The sequence below is a fragment of the Chiloscyllium punctatum genome, chromosome 11 (genome assembly GCF_047496795.1).
Source record: "Chiloscyllium punctatum isolate Juve2018m chromosome 11, sChiPun1.3, whole genome shotgun sequence".
NCBI lineage: Eukaryota > Metazoa > Chordata > Chondrichthyes > Orectolobiformes > Hemiscylliidae > Chiloscyllium > Chiloscyllium punctatum.
In genome coordinates this window covers 40089214-40105344 of record NC_092749.1, presented here as the reverse complement: position 1 = coordinate 40105344, position 16131 = coordinate 40089214, and the positions used below count along the sequence as shown (strand labels likewise).

General features: G+C 38.0%; 1 protein-coding gene across 4 annotated transcripts in view; it reads right to left on the bottom strand.

Moving 5' to 3' along the window:
* thada (THADA armadillo repeat containing) overlaps nt 1–16131 on the bottom strand; it is a 355281-nt gene that overhangs the window by 66831 nt on the left and 272319 nt on the right. For all 4 annotated transcript variants that reach the window (XM_072580668.1, XM_072580667.1, XM_072580670.1 and 1 more), the window contains 3 exons: nt 8049–8121; nt 7797–7953; nt 5916–6047 (listed from right to left, as the gene is read on the bottom strand). In XM_072580668.1, coding sequence (XP_072436769.1) covers nt 5916–6047; nt 7797–7953; nt 8049–8121 — 362 coding nt within the window. The remainder of the gene's footprint in view (nt 1–5915; nt 6048–7796; nt 7954–8048; nt 8122–16131) is intronic.

Sequence of the window (16131 nt, the reverse complement as noted above, 5' to 3'; positions counted from 1 at the left end):
AGAAAGGAGTACAAAAAACCCAAAAGAACTGTGGATACTGGAAATCTGAAACAAAAACAGAAATTGTTGGAAAATCTCAGCAGGTCTGGCAGCATCTGTGGAAATTTAACATGAAAGTTTCTGTTCCAGTGACCCTTATTCAGTTCTGATTTCTCTCCACAGATGTTGCCAGACCTGCTAGGATTCAGAAAAGGACTACAAACTGAACTATAATTTTATGTTAATTCAGACATGATGTGTGTGTGTCACTGGCCAGGTCAACATTTCTTGCCCTTCCCAGCTGCCTTTGGGAAAGTGGTCGTCTGTTGCCTTCTTGAACCACTGCACGCCATGTGCTGTAGGTTGACCCACAATTCCATTAGGGAGGTAATTCCAGGATTTTGACTCAACGACACTGAAGGAACAGTAGCATATTCCCAAGTCAGGATGGTGAGTGACATGGAGGGAAATCTGCAAGCAATGGTGCTCCCAAATAACCTCCTGGGAGTTCTCAAACTGTGAACATGGGAGAAAAGACAGTATTCTGGCAAGAGGTATGTTTTATATCTTGTTTTCAAGAACAAACAAGAACAATGGTTAAAATCCAGTTCAACGAGTTTGTATGTGATGGTGGAAGAAGGTGTGCTACTGAAGTGAGGTGCTTTTGTGCACCGGTGGACTAAGGTGCTGCTGTGTACTAGCTTGGACTTGAGCACTAGTGTGCTGCGGATGTCATAGTAAAGTACCACCTGTAAGTCATGCCTGCACTGTAGGAAGAGGACACACTCATTCTGTGCGTTAGAAGCCAGCTCGTCATGAAGCCAGTCAAAAGGGCACAGGAGAGGACACACACTCTCTCATTATAAGTGCTGGCAGCTAGTCAACATCATAAGGAAATAGGATAAATTGACCTCAACTAACCTGCAGGAGCTCAAAAATCTTAAATTTACTGTTGTTTTCAATGTCTTACTATCTTCTACTCCCATAAGGCCAGAGAAGCTGATCCTTTAATCTTTTAACTCTTATTTTTGAATTTACTTCTCATTTCTAATCAGTGTAAGTGTGTATATTATTATTTCCTCCCGTGTTTAGTAACAAATAAGCTCAGTCTTTTATAGACCTGAAAGCCTGGTTAAACTGGTTTTAAAATATAATTTTATTTGGTTTGGAAGAAAGACATCTCCAGGTATAAGATCCTTTGTAAAAAGGTCTTGTTGCAGTCAACTGAGGGAGCAGTGTAATAGAAAAGGGGACCCAGGAGCTTGACAATTTGGGTATCCTGTCTGGAATCAGAATAATTTAGGGAACCTTGCCTGAAGTCTGTTTGTAGCACTTGCTCAGCCGTCAACTGTCTAACCATTTTGAGATAGAGAGAAGAAAGAAAAAAAATACAATGAGTGAGCAGATAAAGAACTATCAAAATCGAACATGAGACAGAGAGTGAGAGTGAGAAATGCACATATAAATACCTGGATACCAAAGATTTCTAGTATATGCAACCTGTTCAAGTCATGTTGAGCACGGTGCTGCATTGTGAAGGAACAGAGAGCAGCTCACACAAATGTACAAATTACCAGTTGTGTATGAACAGAATAACAATGTTAACTCCAAAGATGATGATTGTCGGTGACACTGAGTGACAATAACCAGCAGCAAAACAGCCAAGGTGTCAGACAAGTGCACAGAGCAAATGCGCATCTCTCCAGACAGGCATATGATTACCAGAGTAAAAACAATGACTGCAGATGCTGAAAACCAAATACTGGATTAGTGGTGCTGGAAGAGCACAGCAGTTCAGGCAGCATCCAACGAGCGCTGCTCGTTGGATGCTGCCTGAACTGCTGTGCTCTTCCAGCACCACTAATCCAGTATATGATTACCAGAGCAGAGTTGTGTCAAACCTCCAAACCAACACATTCAAGTTAGAATGTTAATCTTGTAAACTTTATTTTACCTGTTGGCATAATTATGAAAGCAGCAAAATGTACCTATGTGCAACCATATATATCTGTTTGGGAATTTTTTAATCTGGAAAAGGGGGACATTACGTGTGTCACAGTCAGTACTTGGGCCAATTGGAAAATGAGTCGCTGACAAAAGCATGTTACTCTTAGTAACCAATCAGCTTAATATCAGCCTGTGAACTTTACATTTGTATATATTGGTGAGTTGTAATAAACATTTGTTAGCCACATCCAAATTTTTAATATTATGAGGAATAAAAGAATTACCAAAACAGGCAAAGATACCTTGCTGGAAACAAAACACATCATGAACATTTATTCAAGGGACATCCTCCACTGAGTTGCCAAGATGGCCATTTGGTTTCAGCCGCCATGCATGTCACATATTAATAGGCATGCTTGGAGTTGAGTGAATATGGATTGCAGCAAGGTTTGACTGTAAAGGTGGTCATTAGTTGCCACGTAAGGACCTCAGGCTGTGGAAGTGCAGGAATGTGGACCATGAGCCAATTTAGGTGAGGCGGGAAGGTAGTAGTGTTCAGTTGTGCCATCACCTGCCTACTTAAATATCTTTCCTGCTTCCACTTTCACTAGCAGTGGGAACTGAAGGTTTCGCTTTCTGAAATACATTAGTTATGTTTCTCAGTCATAGAATCAACTAGGACAGGAACATTAATAACACTGTAACTTACAAGTGACAGAATCCCAGTGTAAATCCCTTTACTATTCTAACTGTCATTGGGGAATCAATGGGCACAAACTCCATAGTGGAAAGCCAACATTAATTATGTTTGTTTTTACTAGTTGATATAATTATTGTAATGTGTATGACTCACAGAAATAAAAAGGAGAAGCAAAAAGTATTCCTCTTCTTCCATTTTGTTACTATGAAATGCAGGGTCTAAAGAAGTAGTATCGGTCAACAAAATATTTTTGCTGGCAACACTGTAATGTGTGTGCTAACCACATTGACACATCCTGTAAAACAGCTTTTGGAGCATGGTTAAAAGCATGGGTTAGCTGCAGGCTATAACACGATTTAAAAACCTTTAAATGCTAAATTGTTACAAAATTCTTGTAATGTAATTCTTTAAGAAAGAGACAACTTGTGTCATCATGTTCTTATATTTGAAAAAAATCTTCCAATTTTTTAGGTTTTCTACAACCGGAACTTCCTTTAATAGTAAAGCTAACATGGAGTCAGTATAAAGGTTTACGGATGCAAATTAATGCCATGATACAATGCAACTTAGCCTGTTGCAAGTCCAAGCACAGAACAGCATGCTGCATTTTAATTAAGTCAAGTACAACATTGTCAAACATAAATGCTGGCCAATGAACCATGCCCAGGTCCCACGAGTAACTTTTAAAAAAAATCCAATTTCTTGTTCTCTGCTCCATCTTCTCATCTACTAACTGTCATAAGAACCATATATGCCACGTTTCAAAATAGCTGTGCCATTGTGTTATGTTACCCTGAGTATCAATGTTCTGTAAGAACACAGTACACTCAAGGCTATTTATTTAATTTTGAAATTTTAGTCTGTATATCAGTAATTAGCTTTGACTAAATGCCATCTATTTTCTTACTGCATTATTTGTTTCTTCATTGCTGCATGAGGGAGTATCAGCATCAAGGAGGTAGAATGAATTACAGACAGCAAGGAGGAAAAAATACAGTGCAGCGTTTCATTTAATGCACTTTGGCAAAGGAAAGTAAATACTCAATTTCTTAAAGTCCAGTCTGTCAAACTAGCACTAATCAGCTTCTGACAGAGGGAGTTCATTGATGAAGTCTACATCCAAAATAAATATTTTTTTGTTTGGTGAAGGAATGGAGGAAATTATTGGAAGGAGGGTAAAAGGATAAAGGAACTATATTCAGTTTCATTAACTCAAAACATTGCCTTATCTTTAATACCCCAGTTGATCTATAATGGAAATAACATATCAATTATTCATGATACGTACTTTAATTAATTTATGTCAAAGTATTACTTCTTTTATAAGTGAAAATCCAAATAATCACTTTGATAGACCTTAGAAGATATTAATGCCCCATCTAACAAGCACGCAGTTCTTTGTAGGGTCTAGTTTAATGAACATACCTTGCACCTTCCACTTTGTAAACAGGAATAATCCAACTTAGAGTCATTATGCAAGCAAAATGTCATATTAGATCACTGTATTAATATAAATAGCAATGAGCATACCAGTTACAGCATATCTAAATATCTATTGTGTAACAAAAGAAAAATGTTAAAATGACAAACTATCAAACCGTTAAGTTAGCACTGAAAAATGGATAACAGTTTGTATCAGTTGGTTTACAAATGTAATTAACATGGAGATATAAATAACAGGGATATAGCTTGACTAGAGTTTCAGGTTGATAAAGTGATTGAGACACAGAGATAATGCTTGTCCTTATTAGCTGAGGCAATGAATACAACAGCAGTTAGAGCATAGAAGGTTGAGGGCGACATGATAGATATGTGTAAGATTGAAGACCATGGAGGGGTGAATAGAATGCAACTGTTCCCCCTGATTAAAGGGTCAATAAAAAGGAGGTATAGGTTTAAAGTGAAAGACAGGAGTATTAAAGGGGAGTCGAGGAAAAACATTTTCACCCAGAGGATGGTGTGGAGGTCTGGAGTGCATTGCCTGTGAGGGTAGTTGAGGCAGGAAATCTCACAACTTTCAAAAAGTATTTGGATGAGCACTAAAAGTATCGTTAAGATTCAAGGTTGCTGGGCCTAGTGCAGGAAAGTGGGGCTGTGTACGTAGTAGTATATTTTTCGTGGTACAAGCTTGATGGGTCAAAGGGCCTCTTCTGTACTGTATAATTCTATGATTTAGTGAGGTTATGATGGAACTGTATAAAATGTTAGTTTGACCTCAGCTGGATTACTATGTTCAGTTCTTTTCACCGCACCATAGGAAGGATTTGTTTGTACTAGAGAGGATACAAAGGACCTGCAGGCACAGTAATGAACCCTCAGATATGTCCCATTTCCAGAATGTGCTCGATTAGCTGCTTTCAACTTGGAAATAAACTAGTGCATTTCATGAACCTAAAGCTGAAAGGCAAAAAGAAATGCGCTTCCTTATAATTGCTATCTAACAATGGCTACTGAAAAAGTGTGTGTGCAAACCAAGCATGGCAGCTTTACCAACTTCTGGAATAGAGTGGTGCTGGAAAAGCACAGCAGTTCAGACAGCATCCGAGGAGCAGTAAAATCGACGTTTCGGGCAAAAGCCCTTCATCAGGAATACAGGCGGAGTGCCTGAAGGCTGGAGAGCACCAACTAACTAGCTACTGACACACCAATTATCTGAATTTAATTATTAAGAATGAGCACTTTGGTTAGGTATCAGGACTTTGTACCCCCAGTGAACTAGAGTTCAGCATGAGGGAAAACTCTGTGGGAGAGAAAGGGGAAAAAAAATGTCTTAACCGGCACGAGGCTTGAGGTTCTATAATACACCAGTGATTGTAAATAAATAGGAATTGTATTCTTGAAATTAAAATGAACAATAGTCAGAGACATCTTCCATTCTACTAGAGACATTTATGAGTTGACCAATCCGCAGACAATTTCTATTCAACCAACCAGAGATAATTTCCATTCTATGGGAGATGTTTTCATTACTACAAAGCAGATGTTTTTCATGTGCTGATTGTAAACTAAATTGGTCATAATTGTGTCCTGATGTTGAAAAATTTGAATCTTTACATATATCACTGAAGTACTGTACATGTGATCTCTTTCATAAATTATGCATTTGTTTTGAAGTTATGCCCTTTATAAAACAACAATGGATTTTTCATTCTCTCTTCAAAATGCATGTTTTATGGTTCAATTTTGATTGGTCATTTTTATAAACTAAATGCACATACTTTTGTATGTGCAAAAATTATTTTGGTTACATAATCAGCTTCTCTTTCACAAATAGAAAAAGAAATCATACCATCTTCCTTAAGAGCCTTCAGAAAAGGTGGAATCGTCTGCATAATATCTGTAGCCTTATCCCTCACCACATGTTCTTCATCTTGCAGAAGGGTGAAAATACATCTCCACAGTGTTAACGTATTCAGAAGATCTGTATAACAGAAGTAGGTTTATAAATTAACTGTGAAAGCGACTCATTTTAGAAATTTTAGGTCCTGATTTACAACAATTCGATTTTTTTCCCCAGATCCCAACTAACTTTCAACTTTCACTTGGTTTTACAGCAACCTGATAAAACCCAACTAAATATAAAAATTTAAATTTCAGATTAGACAATAAAAGTAAAATGCTATTTTACTGTAAAAGCTATCCTATCCTCAACATTCCAAATACTTTCTCGCTTAGAAATTAATAAGCCTACTTTGGACATTCCCAGGCAGTTAGCTAGCAAAGGGGATTTCAATGCTGGTTGCCAAACTATCAGTAATGGTTCTCAGGTTGCAGACTGGGGAGGATTGGACAGGAGAGTTATCCTGAAGACAGGATATCCAGGAGAGTTATCCTGAAGAAGACAGCAATCAGAAGTGGAAAGAAGAAGAAAAATCAGGAGTGAGATAGGGTTAATGATTAAGAGTGGGATATGAATATGAACAAGGGCTATCTGTATTACCACCTGGATATTCTAATACAATATTGCACCTCATATAAAAGAGCTCAGGATCATGGCACTGAACTGGCACAGAACCTGGCAGCACCAATTTGTATGTCTATCAATCTCTGATCTAGATTCTAACCTCTTAAAATTCCAGCTCTTTCAACTGGCAATGGCCTATGGCAATCTAATTTTACAAAAGGGGCCTCTAATTCTCCATGGGTCTGGATACCACTATTTCTACATTTATAATATGGCAGGTGGCATTATTCCAGTGCTTCCTGAGAGTCAGCTTGTGCACTCTATGAGCTGCTTACTTCTGAGTCCAAAAGCAGCATTGTGAACAGCTTTTCTGGGTCATACTCTCCAGCATTGGTCATTCGATTCCGATTGTGAACAAGATTGACTTCTCTCACTCCTAAATGGTAAGACCATAAGACTGTCTATGGCACCTGACTGACTGACTGACTGTCCTGAAATCAGCAAAGTACGAATTAGGAAGTTCTGGTCTGTTTGGGCTGGTAGTACTTGGTTAACAGGTAAGCACATAATCAAAATTAATCTGCAACATCAACTTTTGTTGACAACAAATTGTAACAATTTTTTAAAAAATCAGCTTCCAAAAGCTGAGTTATATTAATACACCATTCTTGGTACTGAAATGTATTTTTACTCTCCTGCATCCAGATAAACCTGACTGCAATATTCTGCAGCATTCAAAGTTGCGTGTACTTTTTTGTTCAGAATATTTACCCATCAAGGGCAGGTAGATAAGATTTGGATCGATTAAGCCTCCAAAGGAAAACAATAAATTCTACTCAAGATTTAAAATCAATTAGGAATAATTAGAACTACTTTTCATGAACTGATATATTTTAGACACGTTCAGACCAGTCAAGGTGGGATCTTCAACTACAATTAAGTAACATATTACCAAAAAGATTTTAAGGGCTGTTTGGCATGTTTACAGCAAGCTTTCATCAACTGTGAAGAAGCATTGCAATGAATGCAGTGATAGTGCAAAAGTTGTAGCAATATTAAAGTTATCAAAGAATGAATTGCATTATAAATGTATGCAATATATAGCGGAAGCTAAGATTGCAGAACAGAGTTTTTACAAATAACTTTGAGGAAGAATATAACCAAATCATAGATGCAAATATATTTGGAATCATGTATCTATTCACAGAGCATTAGCAAATATATTTCCTGCCTACATCTTCTATTTAGCCTGAAGTATTTACTCACCAAAATAAAGTTGTTTATTGGCAAGCAAAGATGGGATAATCTCAATGAGAACTTTTGCAGCTGTCAATCGAATTTCTGTCTGCTGCTCAGCTCCACAACTTTGTGCAAGTAAATGAATCCACTGTCTAAGATCTTGACTTATGGAATCCAAGGATTTCTGTTGAGAAAGAGCCATGTATGAGAACACGAAAGAAGCCTCTCTCAGAAGTAGCACATTCATTTATCATTATACAAATGTGTAATTTCCATTACCTCCTGTTTCTTCAGCATTAGATAGTTCACTAACTTTGAAGCCAATGTGAGAGTAACGCTTTGCATCTCAATGCTAAAAATTAAAAGAAAAAAAAGCAATTATATCTATATTTAGCTAAATTTCAAAATAAAAGTACAACCATTATCCATGTTCAGCTGAAATAAACAAGAAGCAATTTAGACATTGCCATTTTTATCCTTTTAACTAAATTTCCTCAAATATTTCTGTTTCATAGATACTGACATCTTAGATGCCCCACTAGCCATCATAATTCAAATTTTGGACCTTGCATACTTGAATTATGACTTTAACTTGGAAGAAAATGTCACGTGTAAAACTTTAATGTTCTACTGCTGTTCATTATTACTGCAGATAACATCTCGTGAAGCCAGCTACTCGATGTTGAATTTCATCTGATGAGGCAGGCTAATTGTGTGTAAATTGATCCTAAAGTAAATGCTTAAGAGCAACTATTGCCAAATTTTAAGAAAGTTTAACAGTATGCTCAACTCATTGGGGAAGAGAGGGAGGAGAAATTGGGAAATTATACCTTAGTTTCACACTCAAAAATTGTGTGCACTTCAAAGCCAGGAAGCTGTGACAGTGTCTAATCCTCTCAACATGAAAGTTAAAAACTCTTTGAATGGATGGAGATGTTGCCCAGAGACAAAGGGGGGAAAAAAAAGGAAGCAGACAAAGGATGGCTTATAGTAAGCCCAGCAGAGGTGAATGCTGAATTGGTGATAACGGGAAGAGTGAATAGTTGAATATTGGTTGGTCGTGTTAGGAAAAACCCATACAGAACAGGGCCCGGGGTTGTGGTGGTGGGTAATGAACATGGATAGAGGTGTTTGTACTCTGAAATTGCTAAACTAAATGTTCAGTCCCGAAGGCTGTAGGGTACCTTAACGGCAAGGATATCAATCCTCAGGGCTAAGATAAAATGTAAAACACTTCGAAAGACAGGAATGGGGGAAAAAAAAATAAAAGCTTGCCAGAAATTATTTAAGTCTATGACTAAAAACTCACATCCAGGAGAGTGAATATAACTACTTCATGTTGTGTTAATGATGTAAAATTAGTATACTTCTGACCTGGGACTCAGCCACTGCAAAATTAACTGAAAACATCTAGAAGCATTTAATGTACATCTGTAAACATTTACTACAGAATGGAAACATTTCTCTCTTCTGGGTACTGGATTGAACTAGTTGGTGTTCTATTGTATGATAATGATCCTAAAATTGAGTTTCAAGAGCAAAACAAGTTATATTAGGAAGTCTTTACACTGCATTGGGTTTTATTACACCCTTTTGGAGATTGATAAAATCACAGGGTTTAGACAGGAAGTAAAATTCTATCCATAAGAACCACATTGCTCACTGTGAAGGAAAATTATAGCATAAATATACAATATATTTTTGTTGAAGGAAGCCAGGAATCCAAGCTGGGTTTAAGAGGTAACACTGACTGAGAATCATTTCCTACCTCTACCTCCTGATTTCACGCTGTATAGCGAAGACGACTGACTACGGCCATATTAAAAGCTAAACAGCAGATAGAACAACATTTGACAATAAATTTGAGAAAATCAGTGAGATTCCAGTAAGAGACTGCTCCATGTGGAGACGAACATGTCCTAGTTTCCATTAAGTTTTGGAGATCTAGATAAGAGTCTCACTAGTGAGTGGCGATCTGCCTATTAGAATGTATCATAATTCATTAACACTCATTGTTATTTAATCTTGCCTCATTAATATGCCAGATTAATAACTAGATGCTGGGAATTCCCAATGTAAAAATCAGAGTGATAATTTGGTGACTTGCTTCTTTGAACCTCCATCTTGAAAACCTGGCACCAGCAAGTCAAGGCAATCCACAAGACATAGCCGCAGACACTCAGGGTCCATGGACCTTGGCATCAGATACATACCAGCTTCACTGCATCATTATGGCACATCTCTAAATCACTTACAGGATGGCTCTGTATTTCAAAGTACACCGACACCTATTACAATGCGCTACAAGGACACTTTGCACCTTGGGATGAGCACCCAGCTTATGGATTAAACTGGGAACACCTTAGGAATGCTCATTCCCTCTGTTCGTCTCCAACTGTCCAACTTGGCAATGCCCTCTTGACCTGTTCATCTTCCTTCCCACCTATTCGCTCCACCTTTCCACCAATCTATCAGAATTAACCCCCATCTGCATCCACCTATTGCCTTCCCAACTACCTTCCCCCACCACCTCCACATTCCTGATGAAGGGCTTATGCCCGAAACGTAGACTGTCCTGCTGTTTGGATGCTGCCTGACCTGTGTTCTTTGCAGCACCACACTTTGACTTTCACTCACCTTGTGCCTACTTTGATGTTCATAACATTCCTGCCTTGCCTTGTTGCACTTTACCTTCTTAGCCAGAGCTAACAGTACTTCTACCTTGACATGTGTTTCAGCCCAGCCATAAAGCCAGACAGTGTGTCTTGGTTATGAACAGTCAAGGGGACAGACATGTTGCTGTATGGCAGAGCTACGCCAATCTCACACTGGTAGAACACGTTTGCAGTTTATTTAGCAAGCAGACTGCATATGCTTCTGTGACAGTACAGAGATAAACAACCAAATCAAATCAGCCTTTCTATCTTTGCATTTGAAGCAGAGTAAAAATGGAACCTTAAAAGACCCTCAAAATTGACTCCAATAGTTCCTAACCAAACTTTTTGTATAAACAATCTCAGACTCTGAATAATCATTCTAGACACTGGTTTTGTAACTTCAACAAAAGACTTAGCAATTTATTAACAATACCTTTTGCAGAGCGAATTTGAACAACAAAGTAATCTAACTAATGTATATGATTAAACCCAATAACGTTTGCTTTCAACTCCATTCACACAAAAAAAAAGAGACAAATGAATAGAGTTAAGGAATAAACAAAATAAAACAAAATAACAGAACTGCCCAGATTACTTAAGTGGTTTATATCATGCCTTGTTCCCCAGGCAATATGGTTGTTTCTTGGTTGCTTTTCTGAAGATGTCAATCAGGGGCCACCTTTTCAGCCACCTCAGAGGAAGTTAGTAATATGTATAACTTGATTTTTATTCTCTCAACTGCCAATAGCTGATAACAGGAGGTTAGGTAGGTAGCTTTCAAATCTTCATGCTGTATCATCAACAGCCAAACTCATTTTCCCAGTACATACAGTCCAAAACCTGGCCTCTCCCTATCAGACTAACTGTCTCCCCACAAGGTCTCAGTTACTATTCAACGTTGCTATCTGCCAGAACATAAGTCTTTCCCAGACTTACTGGAACCAATTCCCAGGTACTGACCTTGTTAATGGCAACACCTACTATCTGTTTAAACATACTGCTCTCCCCTGCTGTCAAAGCACTTGACAGGTTTTGAAGAAGCACCAACCTGCAATTAACTTCCAGGCTTGGCCTCGCAAACAAACAATAGCTTGTTTTTCTTTTTATTTTAATATATGCTGTTGTCCACAGTCCAATGGTCATTTTCAGTTCAGTTCTCAATTTAGTGCTCATGACCAAAATTGATAAAAGAATAACAAACATAATGAAAAATCAGGGAGGGTTCTAACACATCAACCAAATGGCCATGTCTCAAAATACAAGGGAAGTAGTTCTCAGTTAAGTCAAGGGAGATACCCTTTAGTCAAGGATAGCCTCTGAAATCACTCCATGGCTTACACACAGTTTGGATTCTAGCTACAAATAAACAACTATAAACAGTTGACACATAATTCTACTGGTTAAAACCGACACCTCATAAAACTCTCCCTCCAAAACAGATAGAAGACACACAAAATAAATGGTGTTATTAGTAGGGGGGAAAGTAAATATGAAGTTAGTTCAATGGCTCCTGACCACAGGGTCCACTGAAATTACTCTTTTGCTTATCACGACTTGCTGATCTTCAATTTCTCTTCTCCAGAATCTTTTCACTTCTTTGCTGGAACACAAAGTGACTGGATCACAAATGACAAAGCCTCTGCCTCACTGGTTAAAATCAACAGCTTACAGCAACTCATGAGGCAAAGAAAAACTAGCTTTCTTCAGGCTTTGGGCATTTTCTACTGCAAAGACATACCATCTCCTTTCAATGATCTGAAATTTTGTGATTATTATTCTTCACACCCATAAGCCAATCACATAGTTATTGGCAGGCAGATGGCCATTGTAATCAACAGCTGTGCACAGCTTCACAAGCCAATAAACTGGCTGAATCTCAGTTTGCATATACCCCCGGTGCCTGCCTGTCTGCAACCAGCCTCCCACAAAGATTGAACATTGTAGTAATGTAAACCTCACTTCCAATGAGTTTCAGTAACTTGCTTTTAAAAAGTGCAGCAATCCCATCCACAATCCTTGGTTTTTTTTAAATCAGTGCTTCTCATTTCAGTCCATTATCCAAAATACAGAAGAATAAAAAGGGAAGACCTTTGCATTGCATGTGAGCAAGTGAAAGAAGTTATTGCATACAATAGTGAAAGTGGTAAATCATGAGCACTGGTGGAAGATGTGTGCAGCAGCAGACAGAGATGATGGTGACACTTATGCTGATGAAGTAGTGGAGGTCATCGACATCCTTGCAGCATTGTTGGTCTTTCCCCCAGACAGTTAACACCACATTGATGAGGTAGGAATTTCAGACTAAACTGGCAGGGTTTAGTATAGTGACATCGCCTGTCAGCCCTGGGAGAAAGTGGTGGCCTTCCTCTGCACTACCCTGTTTACCAGGACCTCCAGATCCCTGTCCATAAAGTAATTTGCCAAACTCCCCTTATCTGCCATGCCCAGAGCAAAGGTCATGACCCAAGCAGAACAATCGAGCTGTTGCTGTAAACCCATTCAAGTGCTATAATGGTAAAGATGGTGCCAAGGCCAGAGATCCTGGGAAGTCCTGGCATTGATGAGTATTTCTGCCTACTTAGAGTGGGAGCTTTGGGCTAGCAATAGACAAACAGGGCATGACAGGGGTACGGTACCTAGTTAATAAACTGAGTTTGGGATGATGGCTAGAACTCAAGAGAAAAATCCTCCATGAAACACAATAAAAAGTACACAGCCCATTACTGCTAAAATTCAGTCAAGTATATCTTATCCAATCTTGAAAATCTTTTTGAGAAATTTAAACCATGTTGTTGGAATATGGTTTACCAATTAAGCAATTATTTGCTAAAATACATAAATTATCTACAGAAGTATGGAATAAACAGTTAGATTTTATTTTTTCAATGTGCTCAAAACCATAAAACATTGTGAAGATTACCAACAGCTTTTCTTTTGAATTCTTTGGGAGCTAATTTAATCATCATTGAAACAAATAATGTTTCTAAAATACTTTCATACACAGGACAACACTAAGGACAAAGTGGTGCAATTGAATACATTAGTTTAGTGATCAAACAATGTATTTTAATCAACAATTTCAAAACATTATTTTGATTTGCCTTGGTTGCTATAAGTTTCCATGTAGGGTAGTCTGAATTCTCATAGCATGCTAAAACCTCTGAGATAACTGGAGTGTATAAATCCAAGCGTTTGTGCAAGATAAAAAAAACTGAAACATTTCAAAAAAACTTCCATTCACTCCTTGATATTTAAAGCTTTTGCACACATATGGTAATACATTAATTTCCTCTGTTAAACAGTTTATTATGATGGCACATGCAACAGGCATTATGTAATATTACTATTTCTAACCTTTCATTTATTTACTGGTTGGATCACAGTTGGGGGGAGTATGGATATGTTATGAGCATAGAGCTACAGTAATATATGATTTCTCTTAGCAGCAGTAGCACTTGCAATTGTGCAATATTGTAAGAACCTCTATAAATATGCAAATGGAAAAATGTCTATGAACATACAGCAAACAACCACTCCATTTTGAAATGCACAGAAAAACTGACAATATTGACACAACATTTAATCTGAAAAAGAACAAGCTAGAATTTTACACATCCACCCCTGACATAACTCTACAGAGACCGATATCCCGTCATCAAGCGCCCCCTAACTTACATGTGCATAGTACTTGACAGTGGTCCAGCTTCCTCAGAGCCAGCTCTCAGAGTGAACAGAACCTCTGAGACTCCTTTTTATGTCAGCCAGGGATCCCTAATTGGACCAGGTAAACAGCCCCAATCAGGTCACTCATATTCTATGAGGTCCACCTGGCTGACGTTGATGTAATCACTACAAATCCCAGCCTTGGAGTGGGCCAGGTGGTCTCAGCGTCCTCAGACTGACAAATTTACTGCTCCTTGGATGCTGCCTGAACTGCTGTGCTTTTCCAGCACCGCTCTAATCCAAAAACACTTATATATCCAGCAACGAATGAGCATTTCACAAGTTGGGAAGGCTGTTCTTTGAAATCTGGCAGCCTTAAGGAGGATTTCCTCCTGATCAGGCATTCTATGGCTAATGGAGGCAGACATTCCCCTAACATAGGCTCCACCTCACTGGTAGAGTCTTCTTCCTCCCAATGCACCACTGCAGAGTGCAGCATTCCTCTCCTCTGGCAACAAGTGGGATAAATCAAGAAAGAAAAACAATTTCTTAGAATTAAATGTACTGGACATACTGTAGCTCCATTTTGAGATACATGAAATAAATCAGATCAGTATGTGTCCTTGATCTTTTATTGTTTTTTCCTTTCAGGCTTCCATCCTCTTTCACATGCCACAGTCTGCCAGAGTAGTCCTGGTGAACATCAATCCCTTTTATTTGACCACCAGGCTATTCTGATGGCTGTTGGTCCACAGCCTAATACAGTTCTAGTAGTGGCCACTGCCTTTGATTACGCTGCTAGGGATGAATAGCTGCTGGCCCTCTGAATAGTAATAACAGGCATGCAGGCATGATATTTTACCTTAGATGGGTGTAAACCACGACTACAGGCAATTCAAGAAGGCAGCTCACCATCACCTTCTCAAGAGCAAATAGGGACAGGCTATAAATGCTGGCCCAGCAACAACTCCCACATTCCACAAGTGGATTGTAAAAAGATTAGATGGAAAAAGACGATAAAATCCACTGAGAGCTTCCAAGGTTGGCAGATGCATGTTATCCTTGATCATGTCGAGTGGATGGGATCACAACTTCCATATAAAATCCTGGTCATGGTCTTCACTTACAGAACAGTTCTTTACTTTCAAGTGTTAGTAAAAGATTCATCCAGAAGACACTTAAACATTACTGATGACATGGTGTTTAACATCTAAACACAATATCTATATCTGAAAGATCTGAAGAGGAAAATTTAATAGAAGTGCAAAAGGAAGTTCATAAGTATAACAGTGCATTTTAGATATAAATGCTCCATAATGTTGTAATACATATCTAAAATATTATTTTACCCAGCAATTAACTAAAATAAACATATTTACATATGTATAAAAATGAAACACTTTTGGGAATGAATCACTTGTGAATTTACTGACCAGAATTTCTGCTTTGTAAGTCACTGAACATATATAATTAAGTCAACTCTGACTCAAGAGTTATATTTTAAATTAAAGATGCAAGTTATGATGATGACTTTCAATCCAAAATTCTGGACTAAAATACTTTTCACTTAACATTGTCATCTAACAATGTGAAAATATCTATGTTACCAAGAATTTTAGGATGCTAAAATCTGGTTAGTTTATTGACCATTTTAGCAGTTATTGCCCATGTTATATTTTTCCAATGAGCATTTGCAACTTCAACTCTACCCACAATGCCTTTTAAAGATTTTGAAAGAGTTACCAATCTTTTATCAAAATCTATAGATGTTTATTAAAGCACCCACAAAGGTTGCATATGACCCAATGATTTACAGACCATTGTGACGGGTTGTTTGGGACTTTGAGATTCATTTTGAAGGGATGTTATTTCTTACACATATTGTGTCAATACAATAAATGTACTACATGAGTCATTGTTGATGGCAAAATAACTGAAACCTTTTGCAAGATATTAACCTACACACTGACAATTGTTCTTCAACTCCGATAATACCCATACAAACAGCAGTATTGGTTGGTATTAATGGCTTTGCATCAATA